The sequence below is a fragment of the Capronia epimyces genome, assembly GCF_000585565.1.
Source record: "Capronia epimyces CBS 606.96 chromosome Unknown aczIQ-supercont1.10, whole genome shotgun sequence".
Classification (NCBI taxonomy): Eukaryota; Fungi; Ascomycota; class Eurotiomycetes; order Chaetothyriales; family Herpotrichiellaceae; genus Capronia; species Capronia epimyces.
The window spans coordinates 1204525-1230282 of NW_006912913.1; the positions used below are offsets into that span (position 1 = coordinate 1204525).

At 53.9% G+C, this 25758-nt stretch overlaps 9 protein-coding genes across 9 annotated transcripts; 2 read left to right on the plus strand and 7 right to left on the minus strand.

Annotated features, from left to right (window-relative positions):
• Positions 1–40: 40 nt before the first annotated feature.
• Positions 41–1732, minus strand: A1O3_09996 (uncharacterized protein; the record flags this gene model as incomplete). Its single annotated transcript, XM_007740087.1, has 1 exon — positions 41–1732. One exon carries the CDS (start codon positions 1730–1732, stop codon positions 41–43), a length of 1692 nt encoding a protein of 563 aa, XP_007738277.1.
• Positions 1733–2679: 947 nt separating this feature from the next.
• On the minus strand, positions 2680–4200 carry A1O3_09997 (homogentisate 1,2-dioxygenase; the record flags this gene model as incomplete). The annotated part of the gene is made up of 3 exons (XM_007740088.1): positions 2680–2775; positions 2833–4078; positions 4133–4200. 3 exons carry the CDS (start codon positions 4198–4200, stop codon positions 2680–2682), a joined length of 1410 nt encoding a protein of 469 aa, XP_007738278.1.
• A 2897-nt stretch (positions 4201–7097) lies between these two features.
• On the minus strand, positions 7098–8746 carry A1O3_09998 (phenylacetate 2-hydroxylase; the record flags this gene model as incomplete). The annotated part of the gene is made up of 2 exons (XM_007740089.1): positions 7098–8044; positions 8119–8746. 2 exons carry the CDS (start codon positions 8744–8746, stop codon positions 7098–7100), a joined length of 1575 nt encoding a protein of 524 aa, XP_007738279.1.
• Positions 8747–9664: 918 nt separating this feature from the next.
• On the minus strand, positions 9665–11026 carry A1O3_09999 (fumarylacetoacetase; the record flags this gene model as incomplete). Its single annotated transcript, XM_007740090.1, has 2 exons — positions 9665–10008; positions 10081–11026. The coding sequence occupies 2 exons, from the start codon at positions 11024–11026 to the stop codon at positions 9665–9667; spliced, it is 1290 nt and encodes a 429-aa protein (XP_007738280.1).
• Positions 11027–12008: 982 nt separating this feature from the next.
• Positions 12009–13940, plus strand: A1O3_10000 (uncharacterized protein; the record flags this gene model as incomplete). Its single annotated transcript, XM_007740091.1, has 2 exons — positions 12009–12835; positions 12905–13940. 2 exons carry the CDS (start codon positions 12009–12011, stop codon positions 13938–13940), a joined length of 1863 nt encoding a protein of 620 aa, XP_007738281.1.
• Positions 13941–14993: 1053 nt separating this feature from the next.
• A1O3_10001 (uncharacterized protein) lies at positions 14994–15352 on the minus strand (the record flags this gene model as incomplete). The annotated part of the gene is made up of 2 exons (XM_007740092.1): positions 14994–15265; positions 15328–15352. The coding sequence occupies 2 exons, from the start codon at positions 15350–15352 to the stop codon at positions 14994–14996; spliced, it is 297 nt and encodes a 98-aa protein (XP_007738282.1).
• Positions 15353–15930: 578 nt separating this feature from the next.
• Positions 15931–17766, plus strand: A1O3_10002 (uncharacterized protein; the record flags this gene model as incomplete). The annotated part of the gene is made up of 1 exon (XM_007740093.1): positions 15931–17766. One exon carries the CDS (start codon positions 15931–15933, stop codon positions 17764–17766), a length of 1836 nt encoding a protein of 611 aa, XP_007738283.1.
• A 1180-nt stretch (positions 17767–18946) lies between these two features.
• On the minus strand, positions 18947–21803 carry A1O3_10003 (E3 ubiquitin-protein ligase hulA; the record flags this gene model as incomplete). The annotated part of the gene is made up of 9 exons (XM_007740094.1): positions 18947–19046; positions 19109–19504; positions 19559–19990; positions 20040–21204; positions 21256–21389; positions 21444–21549; positions 21605–21643; positions 21702–21724; positions 21781–21803. 9 exons carry the CDS (start codon positions 21801–21803, stop codon positions 18947–18949), a joined length of 2418 nt encoding a protein of 805 aa, XP_007738284.1.
• A 1066-nt stretch (positions 21804–22869) lies between these two features.
• A1O3_10004 (uncharacterized protein) lies at positions 22870–23713 on the minus strand (the record flags this gene model as incomplete). Its single annotated transcript, XM_007740095.1, has 4 exons — positions 22870–23073; positions 23122–23209; positions 23335–23597; positions 23648–23713. The coding sequence occupies 4 exons, from the start codon at positions 23711–23713 to the stop codon at positions 22870–22872; spliced, it is 621 nt and encodes a 206-aa protein (XP_007738285.1).
• Between the last annotated feature and the right edge of the window lie 2045 nt (positions 23714–25758).

Consider the following 25758-nt stretch of genomic DNA (forward strand, 5'->3'; position numbering starts at 1 on the left):
TACTATCAGAGCGACCTGCAAAGATCACATAACCCTGGTCTCATGGGCTTAATAGATCCCTCACACTCATCCCTTTGGCCCTATCTGTACTGTTCCGACCCCGACTCACGCTGCCATTACTGCTCCCCTGCTCTCTGGCCCCTGCTCTCCATTCGTTGGTGAGCATCATGAGAGCCGCGCCGGCTGTGGCCTCCGCAGTGCCCGAGACATCACTCAACGCCCCGGGAGACTTGGTGTGAGTGTCCCGGTCACGCTGGCCGGGCAAGGTCGGCCGAGGAAGGAGCGCCGAACCGGCCAATTGGAACGGTGGGGGATGAGGCAACGGGAGATGCATCGAGGCCGTGGGCGACGGGAGAGGCTGCATCTGAGGACTGGGTGCGGAGCGTTGATTCACAGTCGTCCAATACCCAGACGTAGAGGTCGAGGGTGGATTGAGACTCGAACTTCTGCCCTCTGCGGACGTGCTCACATTGTTGCTTGTACTTGTGCTTGTGCTTGTTTGAAAGCTCAAATCCGGAGAGAAATGGATCGCGTTAAAGGCCGGACTGAGCAGAGTGGGAGTAGGGGTTGCCGACGTGATGCTCGACTGAGTCAATGGCTGAGTCGGCGACGCGGCCAGCAATTCCTCGCCGACAGCGGCAAGGCTGGGACATTTGTGGATACGGGCTTGATCGCCCTTTTGACTCTGCGTCTGACTCTGCATGTGTGGAGATGAAAACGCCGAACTGTTCCCCGAGGCGATGGAAGAGGTGCGCGATTCTCTCAAACACCATTCATTGACCACAGCTGCTGGAGGGTGGTCCTTTTGCCGTCTGGCAGATGAATTGGGCTCGGAGGTCCTCTTGTCTGTGTGGTCGTGGTGGTGGAGTTCTTCATCATCGTCTTCGTCCTCGTCCTCGTCGTCCTCTTCTTCCCCTTCCTCCCCCTCCTCATCCTCGCCCTCTTCCATGTGCTCATAAACTGGCATCTGGGGTATTTCAAATTCGCTCTTGCTCCTTTTCTCATTCTCAGCCTTGAGTTGCCTCACGCAGCCTTCAAGGTAGCGAACATACTCAATCCCCGCCTGTAGGATGGCCAGTTTGTGCATTTCCACCCCTTCGCATGCAGGAATCATGTCTTTCAAGACACCAAACTCTTCGTTCATTTTACTCCGCCGGCGCCGTTCGATGATGCTATGAGCAGTTTTCCGGGCAATCTTCCGTCCTGCCGCACTGCCAGCCGAAGTTTGCTTGCGCTTTGAATTGGTCGCCGTGCCGCTTGACCGTGAGCTTGAGTTGGAAGCTGACGCGGCCGGCGTCGGAGGTTGGTAACTGGTGTCGCTGGGTGAGGAGGCACTGGCGGTTGTGGTGGTGGTGGTCTTTGGCTTCATCTGAATGATTTTCCGGGCGCGAGTGGGAGGCGGAGGAAGCTCGTATGAGGACTTTGACTGGGCGTTGGTTGGTTCCGTGTTGGCCTTGATGGCACCAGACGCAGTTCGTTTATGGCGAGGACTGGACGTGAGCGGTTTGTCTGTCGGCGAGACGGGAGGCGTTCTTTCAGAGAGTGGGACGCTGATGGAATTTCCTCGCGTGGTAGACTTGGAGCGGTGAGGGTGTAACTCCCCCTCGTTGGGACGCAAGGCCGGGGGGGGAAGGGCAAACACCGTCTCCATATCTGAGGATTGAATGGTCTTCTCCTGTGCTTTCAAGTCTGTTGAACAGGTCGGAGTGGGAGGGAGTCGTGGCCGGGGCATGCTGGATAGATGATGAAGATGATGGAGAAAGAGCCGCTATCACAAACTTCAAGCTCCGGTTGCTGATGTCAAGAGGGGCCAGACCTTAGCCCAGCGCAGGGCGGGACGGCTCTGGAGAAGGACAGGAGGAATTGTCACTCGGTCACGCGGGGAGGCAAGGGGCTCAGGCTTCCAATGCCGACAAGGTCTTAGGTCTTAGAGCATGAGACAGGTCCGTCCAAAACGGGCCGACTGAGGAATGAGACGGCGGTAGATGCTGGCACTGATAGGCGTCGTCATGACAGACACGAAGAAACGAGAGAGAGGAACAGGACGCAGGCAGCAGGCAGCAGGCGGCGGACAGTAAATACCTTGGGGGCTTGGAACGGGAGGTTGAGACAATCGTCGAGGCGGGCGGACGTGGGCACGTGTAGGGGAGCACACGACACTCGACACTCGACACTCGACCCTCGCCCTCTGAGCCAAAGAGCCCAAATGACCCTCGTGTGCGGTGGATGGCTGATGATAGGAGGACTCAGGAGCATGCTTCCTCCTCTGCCTGGTGCCCGGCATCGAACCAGCTGCACAGTTCCAAGTCGACGGCGAGAGCCTCGCACGTGCGGAGCAAGGTGGACGTGATTGGCACGGTGGCTTGGTGGATTGCGAGATTTGATCAGATTGGGTCTCAGGAGCCATGATTATTGCGGTTAGTTTGCCCCTACAGCTGGCTACTTACTTAGTGGGGGTGATACAGTCCCCTAATCCCCCGCTTTGCTTCAACACATACACCTGGCAGGTGATACTAATAGGGGAGGACTCGCTGACGAGCAGTCGTAGCATGTGGGATGCCATCTTTTCAATTGGGCGACATATTCCATTGCCGCTGTGCTATCACCGATTCTAACCGACCAGAGCATATACATAAGCACTCCGTACTATACACCGAGACCTCCAACGAACACGAGTCGTCACTTGGTATCCTGTGCCCCGTTGCTCGCAACCTGTGACGAATCTGGTCGTTTGAAATGCACCTTCAACGGCTCCCAGGAATGAGCATTATATTCCTGCAGCCAGTATTAGCATCCACGGCATGACAAGTTGGAATATGGGCAAACCCTTACCTTCTGCACCTTCTGGCACGTCTTTAACCCCCATTCCGTGACGCCCACCATCAGACAACTCTCAAACATGAATGCCATGCTACCCTCGCCCACCTTTTGTGGCGGCAGGTCCATCGTCGACGCCTTTTCAAATGTCTGCATGTCTGGCCCATGCCCACTCATTGTATTATGTAAACTGGCTCCAGCCGGCTGGAATCCTCCTTTTCCGGCCCCCTTGGCATCGTAATTGCCGGTGATGAGGCCCATAAACTCGGACATGGTGTTGCGATGATACCATGGGGGTCGGAAGGTGTTTTCGGCGACCAGCCACCGAGGGGGGAATATAACAAAGTCTGCCACCGCCGTGCCGGCACCATGGGCGTGCGACGGGGCAGTCAGGACGGTAAAGATGGATGGGTCAGGATGATCGTGAGAGATGCTGCCCACCGCGTTGAAACGGCCAAGGTCGTATTTGTAGGGGTAGTAGGTACCATGCCAGCCTACAATGTCAAAGGGAGTGTGCGACTGCTTGGCCGAGAAGAGCTTGCCTGCAAATTTGGCGTAGATGGTCCATTCGGTGTTCTCGTGATCCTCGATGAAGTCGGCCACAGGTGACTGGAAGTCTCGTGCGTTGGCTAACCCGTTCGACCCAATCGGACCCAGCTCGGGCAACTTGAAGTGACCTTGGTACAGTTCCAGAATATATCCTCGCGCGGGTTCACCGTCATGTAGTGTAACGTGGTATCGAATTCCCCGCGGAATGACGCAGATTTCGTTGGGGCGCACCAATATCTTGCCAAACTCAGTGCGAATGTCGAGGACGCCGTGTTGTGGAACAATCAAAAAGTCGCCGTCTGCGCTGTAAAAGGCGGTCTTCTCAGGCATGGTGGCACCAACTGCATAGATGTAGATGCCGATTCCTTGTTTCATGGTGGGGTCACCTGCACCAGCCACCAGGTGCAGCGAGTGAATCCATGAGACCTTCTTGTCAAAATCAAATGGATCCCACCGCAGTTGGTTTGGGATGGCGTTGAAGTGAGTGCCGAAGCTTGGGGTGGGAGTGGTCAGCGCCTGGTCGGAGGACGAAGGGACGGGTTCGAAGTTCTGGTGGCTGGCCGACGGGAGGATTCGATACAACCATGACTGCAGGTTGTCGTCTCGCGGAGCGGTGAAGGCAGTTCCAGACAACTTTTCGTTATACAACCCAAGAGGGCATTTCTGAGGAGAATTGGCCGCCAGCGGCAATGCGCCTTTTACAGCCTCACTCCTGTGAGTGGCGTTAGTATGTCTCCTTATGATCCAAACTGCTTTGCAGCCTTACTCTTTGTATCCCCCGAACCCATTCAGATATTCGTACGTGTCGGTCACAGCGAATGGGGTTACAGGCATCGTCGATGGCTTGTTCGTCGGTGAATGTGTTCACGTTGCGGACTGCACGGTGCGAAGACGTCAGTATCCGATTGCAGGCAAGGTGGAGTCGGGAAATCGTCCGAGGTTGAGTCTCGCTTGGCAGGGAATGCTGTTGGATATGGGGGGGCAGCGAGGAGGAGCAGAGGTAGACTTACTGGTGAGGGGAGTTTTGTACTTGATGTTGATGTCCTTGTTCTCACGGTGCCGCTCGATGGCTTCCTGCAAACGTTTGAGGCCCTGCATGAGGGGCGGTATGGTCGCTGGGTCACCTGGAATTGAGTAAATTCATCGACTGCTCACAGCAAAGAGGAGAGTGCGGAATGAGTCGAAGGGAAAGTGAGGATTGATTCCGTGGGAGGAATATGAATGAAATCCCATCAGGGTCCTGCTTTGCGAAGCATCGGCGCCAGTGGGCAGTGGGCCGCCGCTTGCAGGATCAAAAAGCAAGCTACCGTCAAAAGGAAAGGTGGGCATCAGGACATCGGGGGCATCGCCTGGAAAAGCTGGAGCGAAGAGCGTAACGGCCTCCGAGAAAAGCGAACAAGCTGTGATAGAGGGGGAAATGGTGGGATTGGACTGGATGGATGGAGGGCAGGGCGCTGCGGTGACTGGTCGAAGAGCGTGGATGGCGGGATGAGGCGTAGGTTTTCCACAACAATAACAAGATCGTAGTGGCAGGAGCCCGTAAGCCCGTGGGATGCTGATCGCCAGGCCCAATTAATGGGCGTGCTCGGCGCCTCGGGCTCCCTGGGCACCACTGCCGCTGTGCCGACTTTGCCGCTGATACGTAGGAAAGGTGGCACTACTGGCTGCCGCCCCCAGAAAAAGCACTCAACGCTGAGCGCCTCATCAGGAAGATCAGTCCGCTTACTTCGAGTAATGACAGATTATCTGGGAGACACGGTGGTCGGCGGCCTGAGCCTCATTTAGAGCATGGCTGTGCCAGATCGAGCTCCTCAAGCAGAGTTTCAAAAATAAGACCTCGTCCGACAGTTGTTGTATCATAATTGGTTTGTGTTGAGTGCGACTCAGCACTCAGGTGGTCAGTCGGCCGGAGTCCTGGCGACTAGGCCGACAAAACACCTCGCGGCTTAGGCGATAGCGCCTGAGGATCAGCCTGAGACGCCCGAACAAGCCCAGGAGGACCAGCTTGTACGGCGTACGGGGGGGCATGACGCAGTGGCAGCCGATTACATCCACTGCCAGTGCAGCACGCAGCTTGCGCTGGAAACTGCGCCTTGGCAATGGAAATGCGCCCAAGCACAGACGGCAAAGTCCAACTTCCCATCAAGCACGTTTCGAGGACGCCCGAGCTGATGACGCCAACCAATCCCTGTCGGAGGGGAGAGGGTCGACATGCCATCATACGAATACCACGTTGTTGATTGATCGACCGCCGGAAAAATAGCCTGAGCTCGCGAGAACCGACCTCCGCTGGAACTTGAACCCGTCTTGGTGCTTGTTATCATCCCTCATCCTCCAACTTTGACTGGCATTGGGCGGCCAGAAATGAACGAACGGATCGAACGGCCAAAGTCACTTCTTCCGTGATCTAGAACTGTCCGAAAGCGGACGAGTCTCCCACTGTGGCAACAGCGAATCATCTGGCCTCCTCGCCCTGCTTGCTCGTCTTATGTCACCGATGGGGCCTGCCTGTGGTGCCTGGTGGTGCCTCGAGATGCGCGCAAAACTCCAACGCAAGGCACAATACAGAGCAACATGGTGTCAGGAGTATGAATGCACCGGCACCGAGATGCAGCTTGGTCTGCGTGACATTTGCTCGCCCAGAACCCGATAAATGCAGGGAATATGAACAAGACACTAACCAGGGTTGACGATAACTACTAGAGACAACGTGACTGTGCAGGGTGCATGATGACTGGTGACGTTTCTTTCAGCCTCAGATTCATCACTCACCTTGCGCTGTTTTCATCTTCTGTCGCCTTCGCCGCTGTTCCAACGAGTCCTTGGCGATTTGGATGATCTCGCTGCGCTGCCACCATCTCACATGCTCCGTAGCATACCATTTTGGCCGACTTGACATGGTGGAAAGATGTGAGATGACAGGACAGTCAGGTCTTATAATCGATATACTAGAGCTAGGTTGGGCGCTGTGCCTGCGGGGAGACAGAAAGGGATATTAAAAATAATGTGTGCTGGCAGTACGAAGTATAGGGGATCAGGTCTGAATCGACGGGTGTATATAGGAGGTATACAGGTGCCATCTAGGTTCTTGGAGGTCCAGGTAGGTAGATTGGTCCCGTCCGCTTTCACATAAACGACAGGAACGTTCCGTCATTTCTCTGACTACCTGCCACCGACCAACGCAGTTTGACTCCGTGCACAATCGATGACAAACGCGCAGCATGAGACAAATAGCACAAGTCGATCTAGCCATTCAGTCATCAGGGCCAGGGCCAAGGCCATGGCCATCGGCAGTAGCGAGATAACGGTTTGATGAAGACGGCGATGACTCTCAATCTCGATGTGGGTGTCATTGTGCTGGCGTATAGTGATACTAACTCAATCCAGTCCCCTTTACTCTTCGTTCCATTCACCTCGAGCCTTGGTCACCCTGTTGCATCACAAGATCAGGAGACTTCGCGAAGTGAGTGGACTACAGCACGCAGCCTGGGCCCTAGGGCACGATTTCTCATCTCACGCAGTACCAACTCCAGCCCCATGGACTAAGGTACTAACGAGTAGGGGTCCTGAACATACAGTACAGTAGTACATACATAGATGATTACTGCTCGTCCAGGAGGCTACCTATAACTGAAGGCCCAGATCAGAGCGCACCAGTTCCCTCATCACCCACCCGCCCCCTTTGCCTCCGAAGGGATCGATCGAGAAGGGCTGGTGTGTGTGTGTGCCTCCTACAAATCCTTGGTGCGGTCCTCACTCGCACGGATCCAGCGGTCAAGGGCATCCTTGTCCCGAATCCTAAAGCCGACCTTGAACGGTTTCGGCTCGGTGGTCAAGGCGGTCGGGATACTGTTGCAACCGAGGGCGTCGAGGACAGGCCAGTCGGCTGCATCGGCCGCGGGCACAAAGTGAAAGGCGACAATCATGCGCAGGAAGGCGGTGTAGATTTCACGGTTGGCCAGATGCGAGCCGACGCACATGCGGCTTCCGGCGCCGAAGGCGTAGTGCGGCGTGCCGCTGCCTTCCTGGTCGTGCAGGTAGCGCTCGGGGATGAACTGGGCCGGGTCCTTGAAGTGGCTGTCGTCGTAGTCGGCCGCCCAGGCGTTCATATAAAAGACGGTGCCGGCCGGGATGACGGTGTTGTCGTACTTGATGTCCTTGATACTGGTGCGTGGCAGGCACACGGGGATGACGGTGAAGAAGCGCAGAATCTCCTTGGTCAGCGCCGTGATGTACGGCACCTTCTCCTCCACCAGGCACTTCTCCCACGCCTCGCCGTCGGTCGGGTACACCTTCATGATCTCCTCGTACGCCTTCTGCTGGATGTGCTGGCCCTGCGGCGACGCCAGGTATCCGAGGCCCATGATCATGTTGCCCGGCACCGTGTCGATGCCCGCCGAGACCATGGTCAGACAGATGCTCTTGAGCTCGGCCTCGTTCAGCGTCTCTTCGGGGTCTTTGATGATGTTCCCCGTGATGCACGGTCGGTCCGTCCCGTTGGCAATGCGTTCCTTGAGCATATCCAAGAACGTGGTCAGATACTTGTCCCGGCGCTGGCGGTACTCGGCTGCCGCTTTGTTCTGGCGGGAGACGAGCGGCAGTCGCAAGAGTGGGATGTAATCTTGCCAGTTGTTCGACGTGCTTCGGAAGTTGGATACCACTCGCTCGACATGCACCACTGCAGAGAGAATATCTCGTGTGTTAGCCAGCTCAGCCTAGGGTAGTCTTTGTAGGACAGGAAGAAGAACCAACCTTCTCGGAGCAGCTCCTGGTCAATGCCTCCGTCGATACGGATGCCGTAGTTCAGGGTCAAGCTGGTATTGAGTGCGAACCGGTGAAAGTACTTGCGGGGGTCCAGGTCGACTGTTCCGTCTTTGCTGTCTTGGTACATGTCCTTGATGGCCACGCAGCTTTCCAGGTCGATGAAGGGCATGTAGCTCTGCACGGCCGGCCTGTTCAGCGCGGTGGCTGCCACCTTTCGCCGTCGCTTACACGACTCATCCCAGGGCGAGGTGCCGATGGTGAATCCCTGGCTGCTCGACACCACGCTGTGAAAGGTGTACAGCGTGGGCCGGGAGATCAGGGCCGACTGGTTCGTGATCCAGAAATGCTTGACCGATTCGAATGTGTTGGCCCAGATGATGCGTCGGTTGCCCAGACGAGTCTGGAACACTGGCCAGCCGTACTTCTTTGCCCACTGAGCAGTGATGCGGGCATGATCCTGGCCTAGTTGAAGGAGATTGCCAAACAAAGGCACACCGGGGACTTCAGGCAAGTCTTTGATCTTCGGCTGGTCGGTCGAATTGAGGTACCGGATCAGGAAGTATCCCAGGGTGAGGAGGAGGAAGGAAACCGTGGTCGGAGACAGTGTGGCAGACATTCTTGTGCCTCACTATGCAGTTTCAGGCAGTCTCTGCTAGATACCACAGGGACAGACTGGTCTCCCTTAGTTAGGCCTGCTCGATATGCCGTGTAATATATGTGGGATGGCAGGCCCCTAGAGCTGCGGCGTTGATTCAGGCACCTGGAGGCGTGTTTGATCTCTGAATGGTCGCAAGTTTAGGAAGGTGGAATTGCTATACAAGGACAATCGAAGGGAGGAGGTCAGTTATAGTCTCTTCATGTACCGAGTTCTGGGATCCCCCGTAGATCGTAGATGCGTCGAGTAGGTGACATGCTGGCCGAAACTCGGTGATCAAGGTGAGTGCAGGGTGTAAGGTGAGAGGTTGGCATTGCGCCGCTTACCTTCGGCCAGCGTCTGGTAGGACGAGAGGACGGTAGGACCGTATGACCCGGTGCGCTGTTTGTTCCATGCATGACGTTCGCGGGGCAGACAGCGTGTCTCTGTTTGTAGTGGTGTACCAGGCACTACCAGGTATGTCTGCATGTTCGATGGAGATGGCAATGGCGGAAATATGCCCGTCCAGGATGGCTACCGGGCGGACCAGGGGCGGGACTGGACGGCGCAGGGGGCGCTGGGTGTGTGGAGGAAGAGGCGGAGAAGATCCGGCAAGTCCGGGGTAAGAGGGTGAGGGATCCAGGGCGGAATTGGCGGCTTAGGGTCCGTACCTTTAGGCAAGTAACAGCCTGTAGGTTGGTGGTAGGCACCTGGTGGCACCTAATAGGTATGCTTAGGTGCTTGATCACTTCTGTTGTGTCCTAATCCGCCTCCTCCGGACCTAAGGCCCATGTGCTGAGTACTGGCACTGCACTATTCACCGTTTCTGAATTCTGACATGGCACTTCGAGGCTCCGCTACATTGCTCCATTGCTCCATCCAATCCTATCGTATCTCCTTTCATATCTTTGGCGCAGGCTGGATCTTGCCCGAGCATTCCCCAAACCCGACTAGACCAGATTCTTCTGTACCGCACACCCCGTAGAAAGTGACCGTGTCTCCGTCCTGGAGGAACTTCCGCTCGACTCCGCCATTCAACTGCACGGCCTGTTTCCCGCCCTGGGTGATCTCCAGCAGGCTGCCTTCCGTCCCTGGCTCTAGCCCACTGATGGTGCCCGACCCCAAAAGGTCACCCACCGCCATCGGACATCCGCCAACTGTATGGTGGGCGAGCATTTGTGGAAACGAGAAGAGCAGGTGTCGTCCGTTGGAGTTGAGGATGGTGGTCGGCGGCTGTCCCTCGGCTGCATAGTCGAGTCCAGTCAGTTTTCCAAAAAACCATTACCAGAGGCTGGGTGGAAGGTGGCTGTACTTACGGGTGATATCCACCTGTAGTCGAATATCATACACATTCTTCTTCTCCTTCTCCTCAAGATAGGGCAGCAGCGGTGTGTCATTGGGGATCCCTGTACACCGGTACGGCTCCAAGGCGTCGGTGAGCACGACCCACGGACTGATGGTTGATCCGAAATTCTTGGCCAGGAACGGTCCCAGGGGAACATACTCCCAGGCTTGGATGTCTCGCGCAGACCAGTCGTTCAGCAGAACAAAGCCAAAGATGTGATCCGCCGCTTCAGAGATGGGAATGTTGGTGCCTAGTGCGTTGCCCTTGGACACAAAGGCCCCCAGTTCCAATTCAATGTCGAGTCGTCGGCAGGGACTGAAGATGGGGACTTTGGGAGTCGCCGCCGGGTTCTCCAAGATTTGGCCATTGGGTCTGGTGATGGGCGTACCGGAGACGACCACTGATGATGCTCGGCCGTGGTAGCCCACAGGTAAATGCGTGTAATTCGGTTGAAGCGCGTTGTCTGGTCCTCGGAAAAGACAGCCCACGTTGAAGGCGTGGTTCTTGCCTGCATAAAAATCGGTGTAGTCTCCAATCTGCATGGGCACGTGCAGAGTCACCTGGTCGCGACGGATCAAGGACTTCTCTTGCAAGGTGGGATTGTGCTGTAACACATCCGGGATGGACGTGTTCTCGGCAAAGACATCCTGGAGGTGTTTTCTCACTGCGCGATGGACTGGTCTGCCCAAGGCTGCAAAGTCGTTGAGTGTAGGCTTGGAGAAGCAGGCGACGTCGAATCCCAAAGATGAGAAGGCCCCCGACGCCGAGAACTCCTGCAGATCCAAGCAATGATCACCAATGGCCACCGCTGCTCGAGGCGTAGGTCCCGATGCGGTGGAAATAATGCCAAAGGGCAGATTGGCGAGGGAGAAATGACTGGACCTGGGAATGGGAAACCATGACTTGAGAGACGCCATACTTGATTCCTGTTTCCGGTTGTTGAACGTAGATAGATTGTCGTCCTAGCCGGAGGAGCATTTGACGATTCCTCTCCCAACAGGTTTCCTATGAGATATGTTGACTTGGTTGAAAATGCAGGTAGTTGATGTCAACGTCAAACTGACTGGATATGGAGTTCGGAGCAATTCCGTCGTGCCCACTACTCGTTTCCGGCAGGCGACGAGGGCTTAGGGGCCCTTGTCTCTGGCCTCTTGCTGAAGATGCCCGCTGATGGAGTTCTGTGGCTGAAAACAAGATTAAAGAGACTGCCACTTGATAGTACTGTATCCTCTGGGTCTCACATGGCCTCGCAACATTTCTGTTCAAGAGGTACGAAAAGTACGTCTCATAGGTGGAAGTGTACTCACACCACTCACTCGTTCTTGTCAGGGTCCGAACCCGTTGCTTCGGGCACGAATTGTCCCAACCCTGACGGTAGACTGTTAAACAAGGGAAGATACGGTGGTGCATACCATCTAGACGCTACCTTGTCTATACGGTGCTTTGGTGGTCTGGAGTCTGGAGCTGGAGTCAGGAGTCAGTGAGGGATAAGGTACTAAAACACTCAGTCACGTGGGGGCTCCTAAGGCCTTAGGCGGCTATGCTGCCCTATTTGGAGATGATAGAGATGACGACACGGCGGCGATTCTCTCGCCGAAACAAGCCCAGTTGCAGGTGGGAATCCGATTCATTCATTGACCATTGACGCCTGCGACTGCGAACACAGCTGGAGAAGATGATGATAATGGAGACAGTCTCTTATCTACCAGCCAGATATCAGGATAAAAATGCCATTCCCATTTTGAACCCTGTCGATTGCATCGGTAAGTCGGTGAGTAGTTTGACCATACTAGGAAACACTTGATAGACCTCTCCATCCTCCTCTCTCCTCTTGTACTCTTACTTCCATAGTATTTCCTCCCATATTTTGCAAACCTACCCTCCAGATCAGCCGATACTATGTCCACGTCTACATCCACGGCCGCATCTACGCCGGCCTCTACAGCCACGACCCAGTCCGAGACAAATGGGAGGTTGGATAACAATCACCATTACGCGCAGCCGAAATGGTGGAAAGAGGCTGTAGTGTACCAGATCTACCCGTCATCCTTCCAGGATTCGAATGCCGATGGCTGGGGCGATGTTAAGGGCATCACTTCGCGGGTCGACTATCTGAAGAGCCTCGGCGTCGATGTGGTCTGGTTGAGTCCCATCTACAAGTCACCCCAGGCCGACATGGGCTACGACATCTCCGACTACCGAGCCATTGACCCAATGTATGGAACGCTGGAAGACGTGGACGAGCTAATCGCCCAGTTGAAGAAGCGAGAAATGAAGCTGATGATGGACCTGGTCGTCAACCACACCTCCAATCAGCATGCCTGGTTTCTGGAAAGCAGGTTGTCCAAGGATAACCCCAAGCGCAACTGGTACATCTGGAAACCGCCAAAGTCCGTCAGCGAGGCCGGCGTCCCCGAACCCCCCAACAACTGGGCTCAGATCCTGGGCGAGGCCAATTCCGCCTGGACCTACGACCACGAGACCGGCGAGTACTATCTGTCACTGTTCACGCCCGAGCAGCCCGATCTGAACTGGGAGAATCCAGAAGTGCGCGAGGCTGTGTGGGATGTGATGCACTTCTGGCTCAATCGTGGTGTGGCCGGCTTCCGGATGGACGTCATCAACATGATCTCGAAAGTCCTCACCTATCCCGATGCCCCTGCCACCTTGGACCCCATCAGCCACAAGTACCAACCTGGGTCGCAATTCTTTGTGAATGGACCAAGGTCAGTGAACCTGCCCACCCTCAGAGCCTTTCCGTTCCGCCAATGGGCCTATCTTAACATGCCTTCCAGATTGCATGAATTTCTCCGTGAGATGAACCGCAAAGTACTTTCGCATTACGACACAATCACGGTGGGTGAGATGCCGGGGGTATCGGATCCAGACGAGATTCTGCGCACAGTGGGCTCGCAGGCCGGGGAGCTGAACATGATCTTCATTTTCGATATAGTGGACATCGACAAGCCGAACGTGCGGATGGCGCTGAAGGCCTGGGACGTGAAAGAACTCAAGTCGATCGTGAGCCGGTGGCAGCGATGCATGATCGAGCGCGACGGCTGGAACTCGGTCTTCATCGAGAACCACGATAACCCGCGCAGCGTGAGTCGGTATGCCGATGACGCGGACACGGTGCGCGACAAGGGCGCCAAACTGCTCGCCCTGATGTTGACCACCCTGGGCGGCACGCTGTTCGTGTACCAGGGCGAGGAGATCGGGATGCGCAACGCCCCGATCGACTGGGACGTCAGCACCGAGTACAAGGACATTGAGACGCAAAACTACTGGAAGAAAGTCCAGCGGCTACACGGTGACGATCAGACTCAGCTCGATCAGGCCAAAAAGATCATCCAGATGAAGGCCCGAGACCACGCCCGTACCCCAATGCAGTGGTCCCGCCAGGAGAAAGCGGGCTTCACCGAGCCCGGCGTCCAGCCTTGGATGCGCGTCATGGACGACTACGCCGAAGGCATCAATGTCGAGGACCAGATGCATGTTGATAATTCTCACGAACTGTCCACCTGGCAATTCTGGCAACGGGCCATCCGGCATCGCAAGAAGCATGCATCCGTTTTTGTCTATGGAGACTACGAGGAGGTCGCGCACGAACACCCCGACGTGTTTGCATATATCCGCACGGGTTCTTCGCCCGCCGAACGCTGGCTGGTGATCATGAACTTCTCTGGCAAGAACGTCGACTGGATTTTACCCGAGACGTTGGGTATAGAGTTGTGGCACAGCGGTAACTATGTCCGGGGCCAGCCGGACAAGCCGCAAAAGGGGAAGATTCCGCTTCAAGCATGGGAAGGGCTGTTGGCCAAGTCAAGGTAGTATAGTTAAGAGAGTGGGTGATCAGTTTCACACATGACAAGGATTCAAGGGCCGTACCTATCCCCGAAAAGCCACCCACCCGTGTGAGGTGAAGTAGGTGACAAGTCAATGGGTAGTAAATATGGTGGATGGGGATATGCTGGTAGGGGTCATACGAGACAGAAGAGCCTCAAGCCATATACGAATAGACAACATAGATGCCATAGATGGATGCCATACCATTCATAACAATCATGAAATCGCAACGCTTAGTACCTGGCACCAACCTGCTATACCGTATACTAATCAGCAAATAAGAATCGATACAACAGCGAGGCCACGGCCACGGGCCAAAAAAAGAGCAATCTTGGGGATGCCACCCTTCTTTCCGCTTCGCATATTGATCTCGATGGCAACGAGTGAGCCGGAGCCTGCAGGTCCAAAATCTCACCAGGTTCTGTGTGTCTGCAAGGTCCTGCTTCAAGTGTAGTAAACGGTCTGGTAACGGGTACCATGTCTTTCGACACGAGGGTATTTAGATATATAGAACTGTATGTTCACTCCCTCGAGATAACATGTCGTCCATGTTGTAGACTCTTCGCCGCTGTTCGTTGGTGGTAGGAGCCGAGCCGGGAGACATAGGATAGGCAGATTTGACATCCGACCGAGCAAGTATCGCCCGATCCCAAGCAGGAGCTTGGAACACGGCCTGATTGTCCGCCAGCAGGTGCGCCATGTGCCATAAAAAGGCACAATGGGAGTATTCGAGAGACTTGAGACAACCGCTTCTTAATGGAGATGTTAACCACCGGTATCTGGGCTGAACATAGACGAGACATACTCTTTGGCCATGCTGAACCGTCTCAATCTCTTCAGTCTTCAAGAAGGCCTTGCTGGCGCTCACGCTCGCCCGGCTATCTCCTGACCGGCTCGAGATCAACATCAACCTCTTTCTGTTACGGTGCGCATCTCGACGTCGTTTCCCGTCGCTGTTGGTCTTGGTCGCTGTACACCCTTAAGCAGCCATTCCACGATACTCTGAAAACTCCCGCTGTGTCTCCATTATTGTTTTGTTCACCCATGTTTCGTAGTCCCAATGACCTCCCCTCTCACTTTTTCCCAGTCGATGCTGCTGTCAAGCTCTTCGTCCACAAGTCCCACAATCGTGATGTTGTCTCCCCGCACAAGATACAAGCCATGACTGACTTGGGAGCTCGGCTCAGGGTCGTCGGTGGGCCGGATGATGCGCTCGACCGTGTCGTTCAAGACAATATTGGTGACCTGGTCGCAGGATAGGAGGGTTCCGACGAGGGTCCGACCGTCGACTGTGATGACCAGGACCTTTTCTGCAATAAGAATCTATCAGCTTGTGACTATCGTGGAAGCTGAGGGCACAGATAGATCGTACTGTCAACGTAGGTTTGAAGAGACATGGCGACCAGCCTTGGTCGGGCGAGCCGAGCGCGTATGAGGTAGGTTAGAGGTTAGAGAGTGGTGGCAAGGCGCGTAGAAGGCGACTGCTGCACTCGCGAACTCAGCACCTGGAATCCGGGTCAACGCATGGAGGATAATGCTCGTATACACGTTACACCTTGCACTTCTCGCCGGAAAAAAAGTCGACGTTCAGAGGCAGAGAGAGGCTTGAGCAGCAAACGGCGGACCAGACATGCGCCAGCCACAAAATCCGGGGAGCCACAGCCACACCGATCGACCATGTTGCGGCCTTTTCCAGCCTCACTGCATGCGACATGCGGACGGAACCACAGCGAAGGTCGCCGAGTGACAGTTCTGTCACCTCACCTCACCTCTCCTCTCCTCACCTCACGAGCTCTCCGCCGTTCCAAATGAACTCGGACTTCTACCAGAGCCGGCGCGAGCTTGTCGTGAGCCCCTACTAGAAAAAGGCGACACCATCCGCTCCTTGCGTCAGGTCGATGGAGCATCACTGCCCATGCTGACGGAGCTTGATCACAGCCACCATCACGTCACCCATCAGATTGACGCAGATACCATGGACTCAACGCCATCTCCAACCTTGGAGACAGTGCTGTCATTGTGGCCGGTTGTCAGCAGTCTAAGCCAGCATCTTCCCGCCGGGGATCTGATCACTCTTTCCAGAATAAGCGTCGGTCTCCGTGCTCTTCTCCATGGGTTCGAGAAGCCTCGGGACTGCACCTTGCCCACAGACTGCCATTTCGTCCGTGAAGGACTGCACATTGGGAAACATGGCACGCTGTACTGGCAGCGGCTCAAGCGCCGAGCACCCTTCGAATGCTCCTCCCGCACTCATACCAAAGGCCCATTCCCCAAGCCTTGCCGGTATTGCTCGAAACCAATATGTGACGCCTGCATCGTCCGCTCTTCGTTCGCCCGGGGCCACGAGAATACGTTTCAGAATCGGGCACGCTATCTCTGCAACAGGTGCTGGGAGACGGGAAATCCAAGCCAGAGCGAGCGCTTTGTGCTACACCCTCCGAATGAAGCTCCGCTGAAGCGAAAGTGGTATGACCCAGATGGAAGTACCAAGGACTCCTGTACTTGCACTTTGAAGGACGATGGCTGGCTTTGCCTCGACTGTAAAGATTTGCAGAACTGGGAAGCCATCTCCTCAGCAGCTACAAACTGCCACGGGAAGGACTGTAGAGAACCGCTCGATGCGGACAAGGAACGGAGAAGGATCTGCCTTTGGTGCGACAAGGCGCTTCCCAGACAGATAGGTGGCACGACTAGGTACCATTGGAACCAAAAGATGGTCGAAGCCCGGGCACGCAATGCGGCTTCCCGTCAAGCCGACCTAGAGGAATACAACAAGAGGCGCTTGAAGCTGATGAGGATGTCTCGGCGGGAGATGCGTGGTGACGAGGCGGTCAAAGACGATCCAGACGCTGACATTCCCCAGTTCGTCCGACATCTCGACACTCTCAATTACCGCAGCTACATGACCGAATCAGCCGCTCCGTCGGGGGATTCTATCTATGACTCGAAGAGAGGCTACTGGAGATATAGCAGAGAGTTTATTCTCGGCATGAGAAGACGCTGTACTCATGTTCCCATGCCATCCCAGATGCGTGATTTCAACCGCCAGGATCAGGGAGCTCTGACCTTTGCTCGGACGAATGCCGAGCTTTTGGAAGACAAGGTGTCTTTGAAGACCATGATCATGTCAATATCCGAAGATCGTGTCAAGGAGTGGTGTACCCTCAAGACCGTGATACTGGAAGCCTTTCTTGTCCAGAAACTTGGCTACCCGGCAGCTCAGCGGGCCATACAAGAAGAGTATGGCTTTGACGCAACCGTCACAGAGTATCACCAGGTTTTGCGTCTCTGGTATCCTCAGGTTCACACCAAACAATACCGAAGAAGGTCCCTTGAAGAGGAAGATGATGCGACTGAGACTCCCGATGCTTCGCGTAACAATGACGACGAGCCGATCAATGGGTTGATACTCGATGACAATATCACTTCCACAACGGAAGACCAGCAACCTCCCATCTTTTCCAACGGCCCGTCCAAGAGCGCAGACGGGAAGCCTAGCCCCGAAGCCGGCGTTGATAATGACTCTGACCATGGCCTAGCCTATGACCAGGCCGATGATGATCTACAGAAGCTGCGGCAGAATGCAGAAATGGCGTCTGGAGAACTGGTCTCATCCGAACCATGCCGACTCGCCGGAAATCTAGCGGAGACGACGCTTGCCCCATCGGACAGCCAGGTCCAGATTGCTCTCGACTTGACTCTCGACTTGGAAGAAGAGGATCATCCAGGAGGAGGAGAAGTTGAGGAACATCGAGTGGAAGAAGATGACGATCCGCCGCCATATACACCAGAGGGATGGATCTGGCCATGACCCTGGCGACGTACGTAGGCCAGCAGCTCCATCAACAAGCTTGGACTTGAATCGGATCACCTATGCATTCATTCATAATACTGACGACTTCAACGACGAGATACTAATGGCATAATTATGTATCATGCATCTACATACATTATGTATTAGGTACTACTATACAAACTGAAAGTTCAGCTATCCTGTCCTGCTTCTTCTTCTTTATGGCATTATACAGTACTACCAAGACAATATACTAGTATGTATACGTAGTAGATTAGTATTGTCTCGAACCCAGTCTGGCCTTAGACGTCTCGACTGCTATGAAGGTACTATGTATGTATACAGCCATTTCAACCGGATTTCAACCCCAGGTACGAAGTACTAGTATGTTAGTACTGATATGATTCTAATGCGGGTTTAAGTCGCTTTCAAACCGGTCTCAATACGGCGCTGAAGTTCGCCTTATCACTATGTACCCTGAATGCTAATACAGTCTTGTAGAGCCTGGCTTTCGGAAACCGTTGAGAGGCTGAAGCTTAGGCCTAGAAATGAATGAATGAACCTGAAACCCTACGTATACACCACGCAACGGACACTTCAACAGTCCTGCTACCAAGTACGAGTATAGTAGTGATTCCCGCAGGCCTTTGCTCGACCCATCCCAACCCCCCAGTTGTATTTATTTAATGCCCTTCATCGAAATCGATGCCCACTACCAAAGTGTCGATTCCTAACCATCAATGCATTGCACAGAACCAAGGGAGTGAAAATAACCTGTCACTTGCATTTCCATCCACCGACTCCCCTGCATTTACGTACGGCGCTGCATGTTCTCCGTCACCAGACGAGTCCAATCAATCAGCAGTCAACATTCTGCTCCGTCAATAGCCAGCGACTATGCTGCGCCTTATACTCGACCAAGGCGGACCAACACGATCCCAAGCTCGCCGCCGACGGTTACCGGCGCAAATCGACCACCGCCCAACGAATGCCACCAGCACTAGTATCAAGCCACCTTCAGTTTCTGGTGCAGAAAAGACGACGCACCGCAATATGTCTAAATTCCCTGCGCGTCCTACATGTCTCCCTAGTCGAGGGGTCGGATATGTAAGCGCAAGGACCGGATAACACTGGTTAGGCGTACTCGAATAGAATAACCATGTGCTAAGCGCATGGCCGGCGCGAAAAGAACAAGATTCTATTCTTGGCCGAACCCCAGTGTTTCTTCCACGGCAATCGTAAGTTTTTGCTGGAGAACTTCGTGAGACTTGTAAGGGGGAAGGTCGAGTCGGTTGAAACTGCGGCAAAGTCAGATATAGAACACCAGACTGATGTCGATTGAAGAGAGGACACAACATACCACGTGTGACTCTTCGGCAAAGCGTTGATTTCGCCCGCCTTTTCGATGGTGAATCTCCTTGGGCCATCACTTCCTTGTAGATCCTTGAACCCGTTGACAGGGATCCTGCTCGTGCCGGTTGCAAACTGCAGCAGACGACTCTTCTGTTCTGCATCCCAGGTTCGGACGATTTTCCAGAAGTTCTGAATCACCTCATCCGACTCCTGGTAGCCACGGTAATCGGTGTGCTTCTTCCAGTCGTCAACGTCAATGTCAGCGATGCCGCCGATCAAAAGCTCCAGCTCACGCTCGTCAAAGACATTGACGAGATCTTGAGGAATGAGTTCGTTGAATCCGGTGATGAATGCGTTGAATTGCTCTTCCACTCGCTTTACAATCTTCCATTCGGTCACAAGCCTGCACATGATTAGAATCTGACATGCTCGCAGTCTCAAAGGCAGCATGACTTACTCGACATATTCTCTCTTGTTCTCATTTGTGACCGGAATGTTACGACCATCAGGCTTCAGGTCAATTGTCTTCGTCTCCCCAAATTGCTCGTCTTCGATAGAAAAGGTCTGATCAAGGACGTCGGTAATGTCGTTCTCTAAGCACCAAGTCAAATTCTTGTGATATTCCTCATCAACGCCCTCCATGTCGTTAATGGTTACTTTCTTCCGAAGCATCATCTTGTAGAAGGCGCCAATGAAGAAGGAATCCAAGAACCGGCGGTGGAAAATTGCCAGTCCGACAACCCGACCAATGAATTTGAAGTAGTTGAGATGCTCTGGGTTGATACCAGAATGAGGATTGATTTGAAGAGTATAGTTATCGTGCGCCGAGTATTCGAAAAGGCAGTAGAACGGATTGAACATTTCGTGCGACAACAGGAAAAAGAACTCCCTAAACAGAACGTCAGCACGAGCAGAGTCGGTGTTAGGGGCTGACTTACCGAGAAAGACCACCGTAATCCAGACCATCTTCGCCGTCAAACTTGATCATCAAACGTTTCTTCAAGTCAGTCGCGCTCTGCCGCATAATTTCGGCATACGAATCCTCGAAGATGGCACCCCGTCGGACTTTGATGTGGCATTGCCCAGACAGAATGCGCAGAGCAGGTTGTGACCGGAAATAGATAAGTTTGCGCCTAAAATCACGCTTGTACTGTGGAACGCCCTGGTCCAAGGAAGAGGGCAGCCGTGGATCATCCCAGGTCGTTGTCTTGGTGTTGTGGTCGACAAAGTAAACACGGGCTGTATTGGTGAGTCGCATTTCCCAACCACTAGGCAATGGTCCCAACTGCGACACGGGCTGTTGTTGGATGGTGGTGTTGTTGCCCGATGGGTTGTTCCCATACATACGGATATACTGCTGTCTTCTCGGATCGACCCAAGTCGTAGTTCGGGTATTGTGGTCGACAAAGTAAGCTCGACCCTCTGGGGTATGTCTCATTTCCCAACCGGCCGGAAGTTCTCCGGTACCCGGAGTAGTGGCCCCGGTAGCCATCATTGACACCGCGTTATGTTGAGAAGGAGACCCTCCCCGAGAGTCTTGCAACGCTGGCGAGCTCGTGCCAGTGCGGTCTTCAGGCAACATCCGATTTTGATGTCGTTGACGTTCAATCTGCATGTTCGCTTCGAGACGAGTGCGAGTCTCACTCTCGCTCGTGTGATTCGACGGCCTTGTCCAGGTCGTTGTCCTAGTATTGTGGTCAACGTAATAGGTTCTACCTAGATTGTCTTCTCGGCGTTCCCATCCAGCTGGCAACCGTCCTTGGCTATCCTCGAAGGAGCTAAACCCTCCTGACCTGCCAGGGCCATTGGATGGTGTCTGTGTGGCAGAGCCGTTCACGGCGCTGCTGGACACTCTAGCGTCTCCTGAGGCCGACGTGGCCGTGCGTGACGGGGCCGGACTCCTGGATCGGACAGGGAGGGTCTGGTTCACAGCGGTGCTGCTAGAGTAAGGCTGTGAGCCGTTGACACTCGGTGCGGTACTCGGGGCAGGTCGAGTTTGCTGGTTTGGAGGGGGCGCAGAGAGATTGGTGGATAGGTTCACGATCAATTTTCCGTGAACGACAAGGTTGTCGGTGGACTTCTTAAGATCCCGAGTAAGCATCTCTGATAGCCGTTAGTATCTGGGGTATAGAAATGCCGAGTGACGGGCTCTACCATCTCCGCCCACGTCCAAATCAATAACATCGCCAATGCGGATATTGATAACTCCGAGGAAGCCCTGGTCCTTCTTCTTGAATTTCTTCTGGTCGAAAATCTGAATGGCCAATATGCTATCTTCTGTAACTCGCCTGCATCAAAGTCAGCGGATGGGCTGTATTTTTTGCCTGACAAGAACCACCCACATGTCAAAGGACTCGTTCCAATAAGGGTTCAATGTCTTCCTGATGACGGAGGTTGTTTTGGTCTGTTCTCCTGAGATGGTCGCGACGGCGAAAGGGTCGGGAAATCCTACAGAGTCTTAGTAGCCATTTCTTTTGGGTATTTTCAGCCCGTGTAAACTCACTGAAGACATCTCTTTTGTAGAGCCCGTCGGCCGCGATGACTTGAAAAATTGGTCAGTCTCGAGTTGGTAACAGATCAAAGGGAACCCTGGGACATACTCGTGACTCGCAGATTGGGTTCTCTGTTGCATCGTGGTTAGCAAACATTGCCAATCAGGGATATAAGACGGCTACATACGCAGGCTGATTCGCTTCGGGCATGTTGTTTTCCTGACCGCGCGGTAGCGGTCGACGTGTTTAGCCACCGGCAGTAGGTAGGCGGGGTAATTTTGTCAAGCAATGAGACGTGAGGATGGACAGTACGAGACCTCTGTCATACAGAGAAAGGAGGTCCAGGAAGAGATTGATGAGTTCTGCAGTTCACAGGATATCTTGGGGATTAGAGGTCGTGCCGTATTCGCAAGGTCAGCCAGTGTACGGAGTAGGGTCCCGCTGGACGAGGCGCAGCTCGAGTGTCTTCAGGCGCTAAGAACTTTGCGGAAGGGCACGGTATGGGGGATAAGGGTTTTGTTCCGGCGGGCGCAGGAGCGAGAGGGCGCGCTCATGTCATGCTTGCATAAGAGAGAAAAAGTATTGACAATACCACCATCAAGTGAAGAAAGCGTAGGCAGTTAGTTGGTCGCTGAAGTTGATAACTGTGAGTGATTTGCCTGCTCAGCCCTGGAGTGGAGGTGGAGGCCCATTACACACCCAGGACAGGACTTTCCGCCTCCAGATTGCGCTACTACGACCAACTATACGACAGCTTACATCATACCAATCGTGGAAGGCACGACAGGGAGCTACTACCACCAGCTACCACCAGTGTGAATTTATAACCAACGGATCTGTCGATGCAGTTTCAACAAGTGTAACAGAGCTACTGGTCTGCATGTAGGATCTGTTGTCAGCTCATCATGAAAGGCCTGGTGAGGCTGATGTTTCGGATGAGATCATGCCCATTCTCTCCCTAATGTGGTCCACTCCATATGGTGGCTTACCCTCGTGTTGACACCTCAACAGTCCAATGAATTTTATCTTCTTCATACATCACCCAAGTCCCTCGCAAGCCTGCGGAATTTGGTCAGCCCCATACACTAAGGGGAGATGAGAGCCTCTCATTGACCAATGTCTCGAGCCCCAGGATGCTGTATGCTGTATGCTGTGGCGGCCAGCACTCACACGACAGTTGTGACTCCTCCCTTTACTGTCGTTGTCTCGCAAGCCCCGGGGTGTTTTGTGCCACCTTTGATGTTGACAATCAAGCTGCTACAGGTGTCGCCGGCCTTCAATAAGGGGCATATCCACGAGCTCGTCCTCTAAAACCACCACGTGGGCCGCCTCGGGGGGCGTAGCCACCACCTGGTCCTGCATAGCTACCACCGTAACCACCTCGGGTTCCAAAGCCTCCTCGACCGCCGCGGGCTGGAGCGCCTCTGCCTGCTCCTCTACCTCGACTCATGCCGGGAAGGTTGGTGCGTTTTGGAACAACCTGTAGTCTATCAGCACTCGCCTCACGGAATTGAGCATCCACACCAACCTTGAGATTGCGGCCACGGAAGAGACTCTCGTTAAGAACCAAGGCCTGTGCCACCAGTGCAGGATCTGAGAATTCCACATATGCATACCTGCGCGAAGTTCCATTAGTAATCCATCTCTTGCCAGGCAGCATGAAATGATCTTGAAAATATTGGACCGCATCCAGCTCTTGAACAAGCCATATGCAGGATAGTGCTTGGATTTTTAAACCCACCCCTTTGGATGACCAGTGAACTTGTCCAGCAGAATCGTGACGCGGTTTATTGTCCCTGGTCCACTTGCAAAGTGTGCTTGGATCTCTTCTGGTGTTGCGCTGTAGTCCACGTTGCCGACGAAGATACTGCGCGCATCGACATCTTCTCGGTCTTCCCTGCGGCCGCTCTCTGACTGTTGTTCTAGTTGACTCTGCATTTCTCGCAGCTTCGCCGCTTCGGACTCCATTTCCGCGACGCGCCTCTTCATTGCTGCGATCTCTTCCTGTAGAACATTGTCAGCACCGCCTTGTGCAGAAAGAGCGGGGACCTTACTTCTTCCTCGCCGCCGTCTTCCTGGCTATCTCGGCGTTCATCATTCAGATCGAGATCTTCAGGCATCTTGGCTAATGTTATGGAGTGTCTGTGGAGGGCAGAGGAAGGTGGTTGATTCGAGGAGAGCGGAGGGGGATTTATAGGCAAGGAAACCGGGTGCGGAGCAGTGTCATTCGATATGGAGATTCTATGGCTTGGGTGCCAAATGAATCACGGGAGATGAATGTGTATGAGAAGTGACAATAATAGTGAGGCTCTTGCGCCGGCTGCAAGTGAAAGTTGCTCGCGAGCACAGACTGCAACGCCAGTCCCGTGAATCGCATCCCAGTCCCTGCCAAGTGCTGGAAAAACTGCTCGCGAATCGCCCTGCTTCCGGCGTAGGGTGATGCCGCCCTGTACTCACCCCCGTCGCGTGCGAGTCAGAGTGAGCCGGGGTATGTGATACCTGGCCACAGGAGGACCAGAACCCCCGACGCCGACTCACCCTCCTATATCCGTTCCACCCTGCCTTCAAATACCACTGACCTCAGCGGAAGATTCCTTCCCCCCTTCACTCCCTTTCATTCTTGAAACCCGAGAGTCTACGTCCACATTGTCCAACAGCTTGGCAACGCCGAATAATGCGTTGAAAACCGACTCTCCGAAGACTTGAGCCCAGCGGCCATCGAGTTTCCTCTCCATCACAACCAGGAAGTTAAGCCGATTCAGAAATCTATATCTTGAGGATGGTCGCAATAACATTACCAAGAGCTGAAATTATCAAAAGGTGCGACGAAGCCGAACCTCAAAACCTTGTAAATCCTTCTTCTCTACTTCCACCTACTTGAGTGGGCAAGGACTACCTGCTGCGACTTCCGGGGTTTTGGAAAGTGCCCTGGACTATATGCAATGGGATACGAGAAGATAGAGAAGATCAGGCCATAAGGTTTGTGCAGCGTTCGCAAGCCAGCCTTCAGTGCACCAGTCGCTCAAAACAGTGTACCGCGGCAGGTTAATCGCAAAAACCTCAAGACCAGTTGACATTACGTACACCACCACCGACACCCAGAACCCCCTCCTGACATGTCATATAAATGACGATGTTTGCGGTAGGGAAGATTGGCAATGTCGCCCACTCGAACCGTTCCTTGAACGTGGAAATCCCCAGTGTCTGATTGCAGAGGTCGAGAGCTGACAATCGTGCTTGCTCCACAGAAGTCGGCCATCGATGTAGCCAGCTTCGGCTGCCATGTTGATTCGGACGGCTTTTCCATCGTGAAGCAGAAGACATATAGAGAGTGGTTGTCGCTAATGCTTAGTCCTGCGGTGCCAGCGGTATGCAACGATCCGGACAGTCTTAACGGTACGAGTATCACGGGTCGCCTCCTGGGGGTTTAGGCTGCGGGTAGACATACTGTCCAAATTTCGATAGTCCTGCCTCCATGAAAAGGCCAGGCATCCCGGTCTGGAGGAACAAGTCTTGGGGAGCGAGACATGATTGACGAGGTCGAATTGGTACCAGGGCATGGTAGACGGGTGTAGAGAGCTTTGGTACGCAGCATGGCACCACATGGCAGGTTTACTTTGGCTTCAGCTTACACTGTCGGAGTGTTCTGGCAGCGAAAAGAGATTCAATACCTTGCATTGTTCACAATCCAAATGGCGCTTGGTTATTTCCCCAAATCTGACCGTCTCCCTCACCACGCCACAACCCTCATCACTGCATGTTAGCCGCACTTGTATTTGATAGGGCCTATAAATACCTTGCACATAGTGACAGAGGGCTAGGTGAAGTGAAGGAGCAAACACATCAAGAAGAGTGGGAGGCACTTGAATAGATGCAGATTCCCAGAGGGTGACTGTTGCCATGAGACGGGTCTAAAAGCGGCATGGGGTGATACCCAAGGGGGCTCCGAGCAGATTTCAACTACAACGTAGTATTGCCCAACCCCCTAAGATTTGATACTCCCAGCAAGCCCCCTAAGATGATATATCATTTGTAAACTTCACTTTATTTTACAGAGCATACAACATGCTTCAAGGACAACATGGTTCAAGGACAACATGGTTCAAGGACAACATGGTTCAAGGACAACATGGTTCAAGGACAACATGGTTCAAGGACAACATGG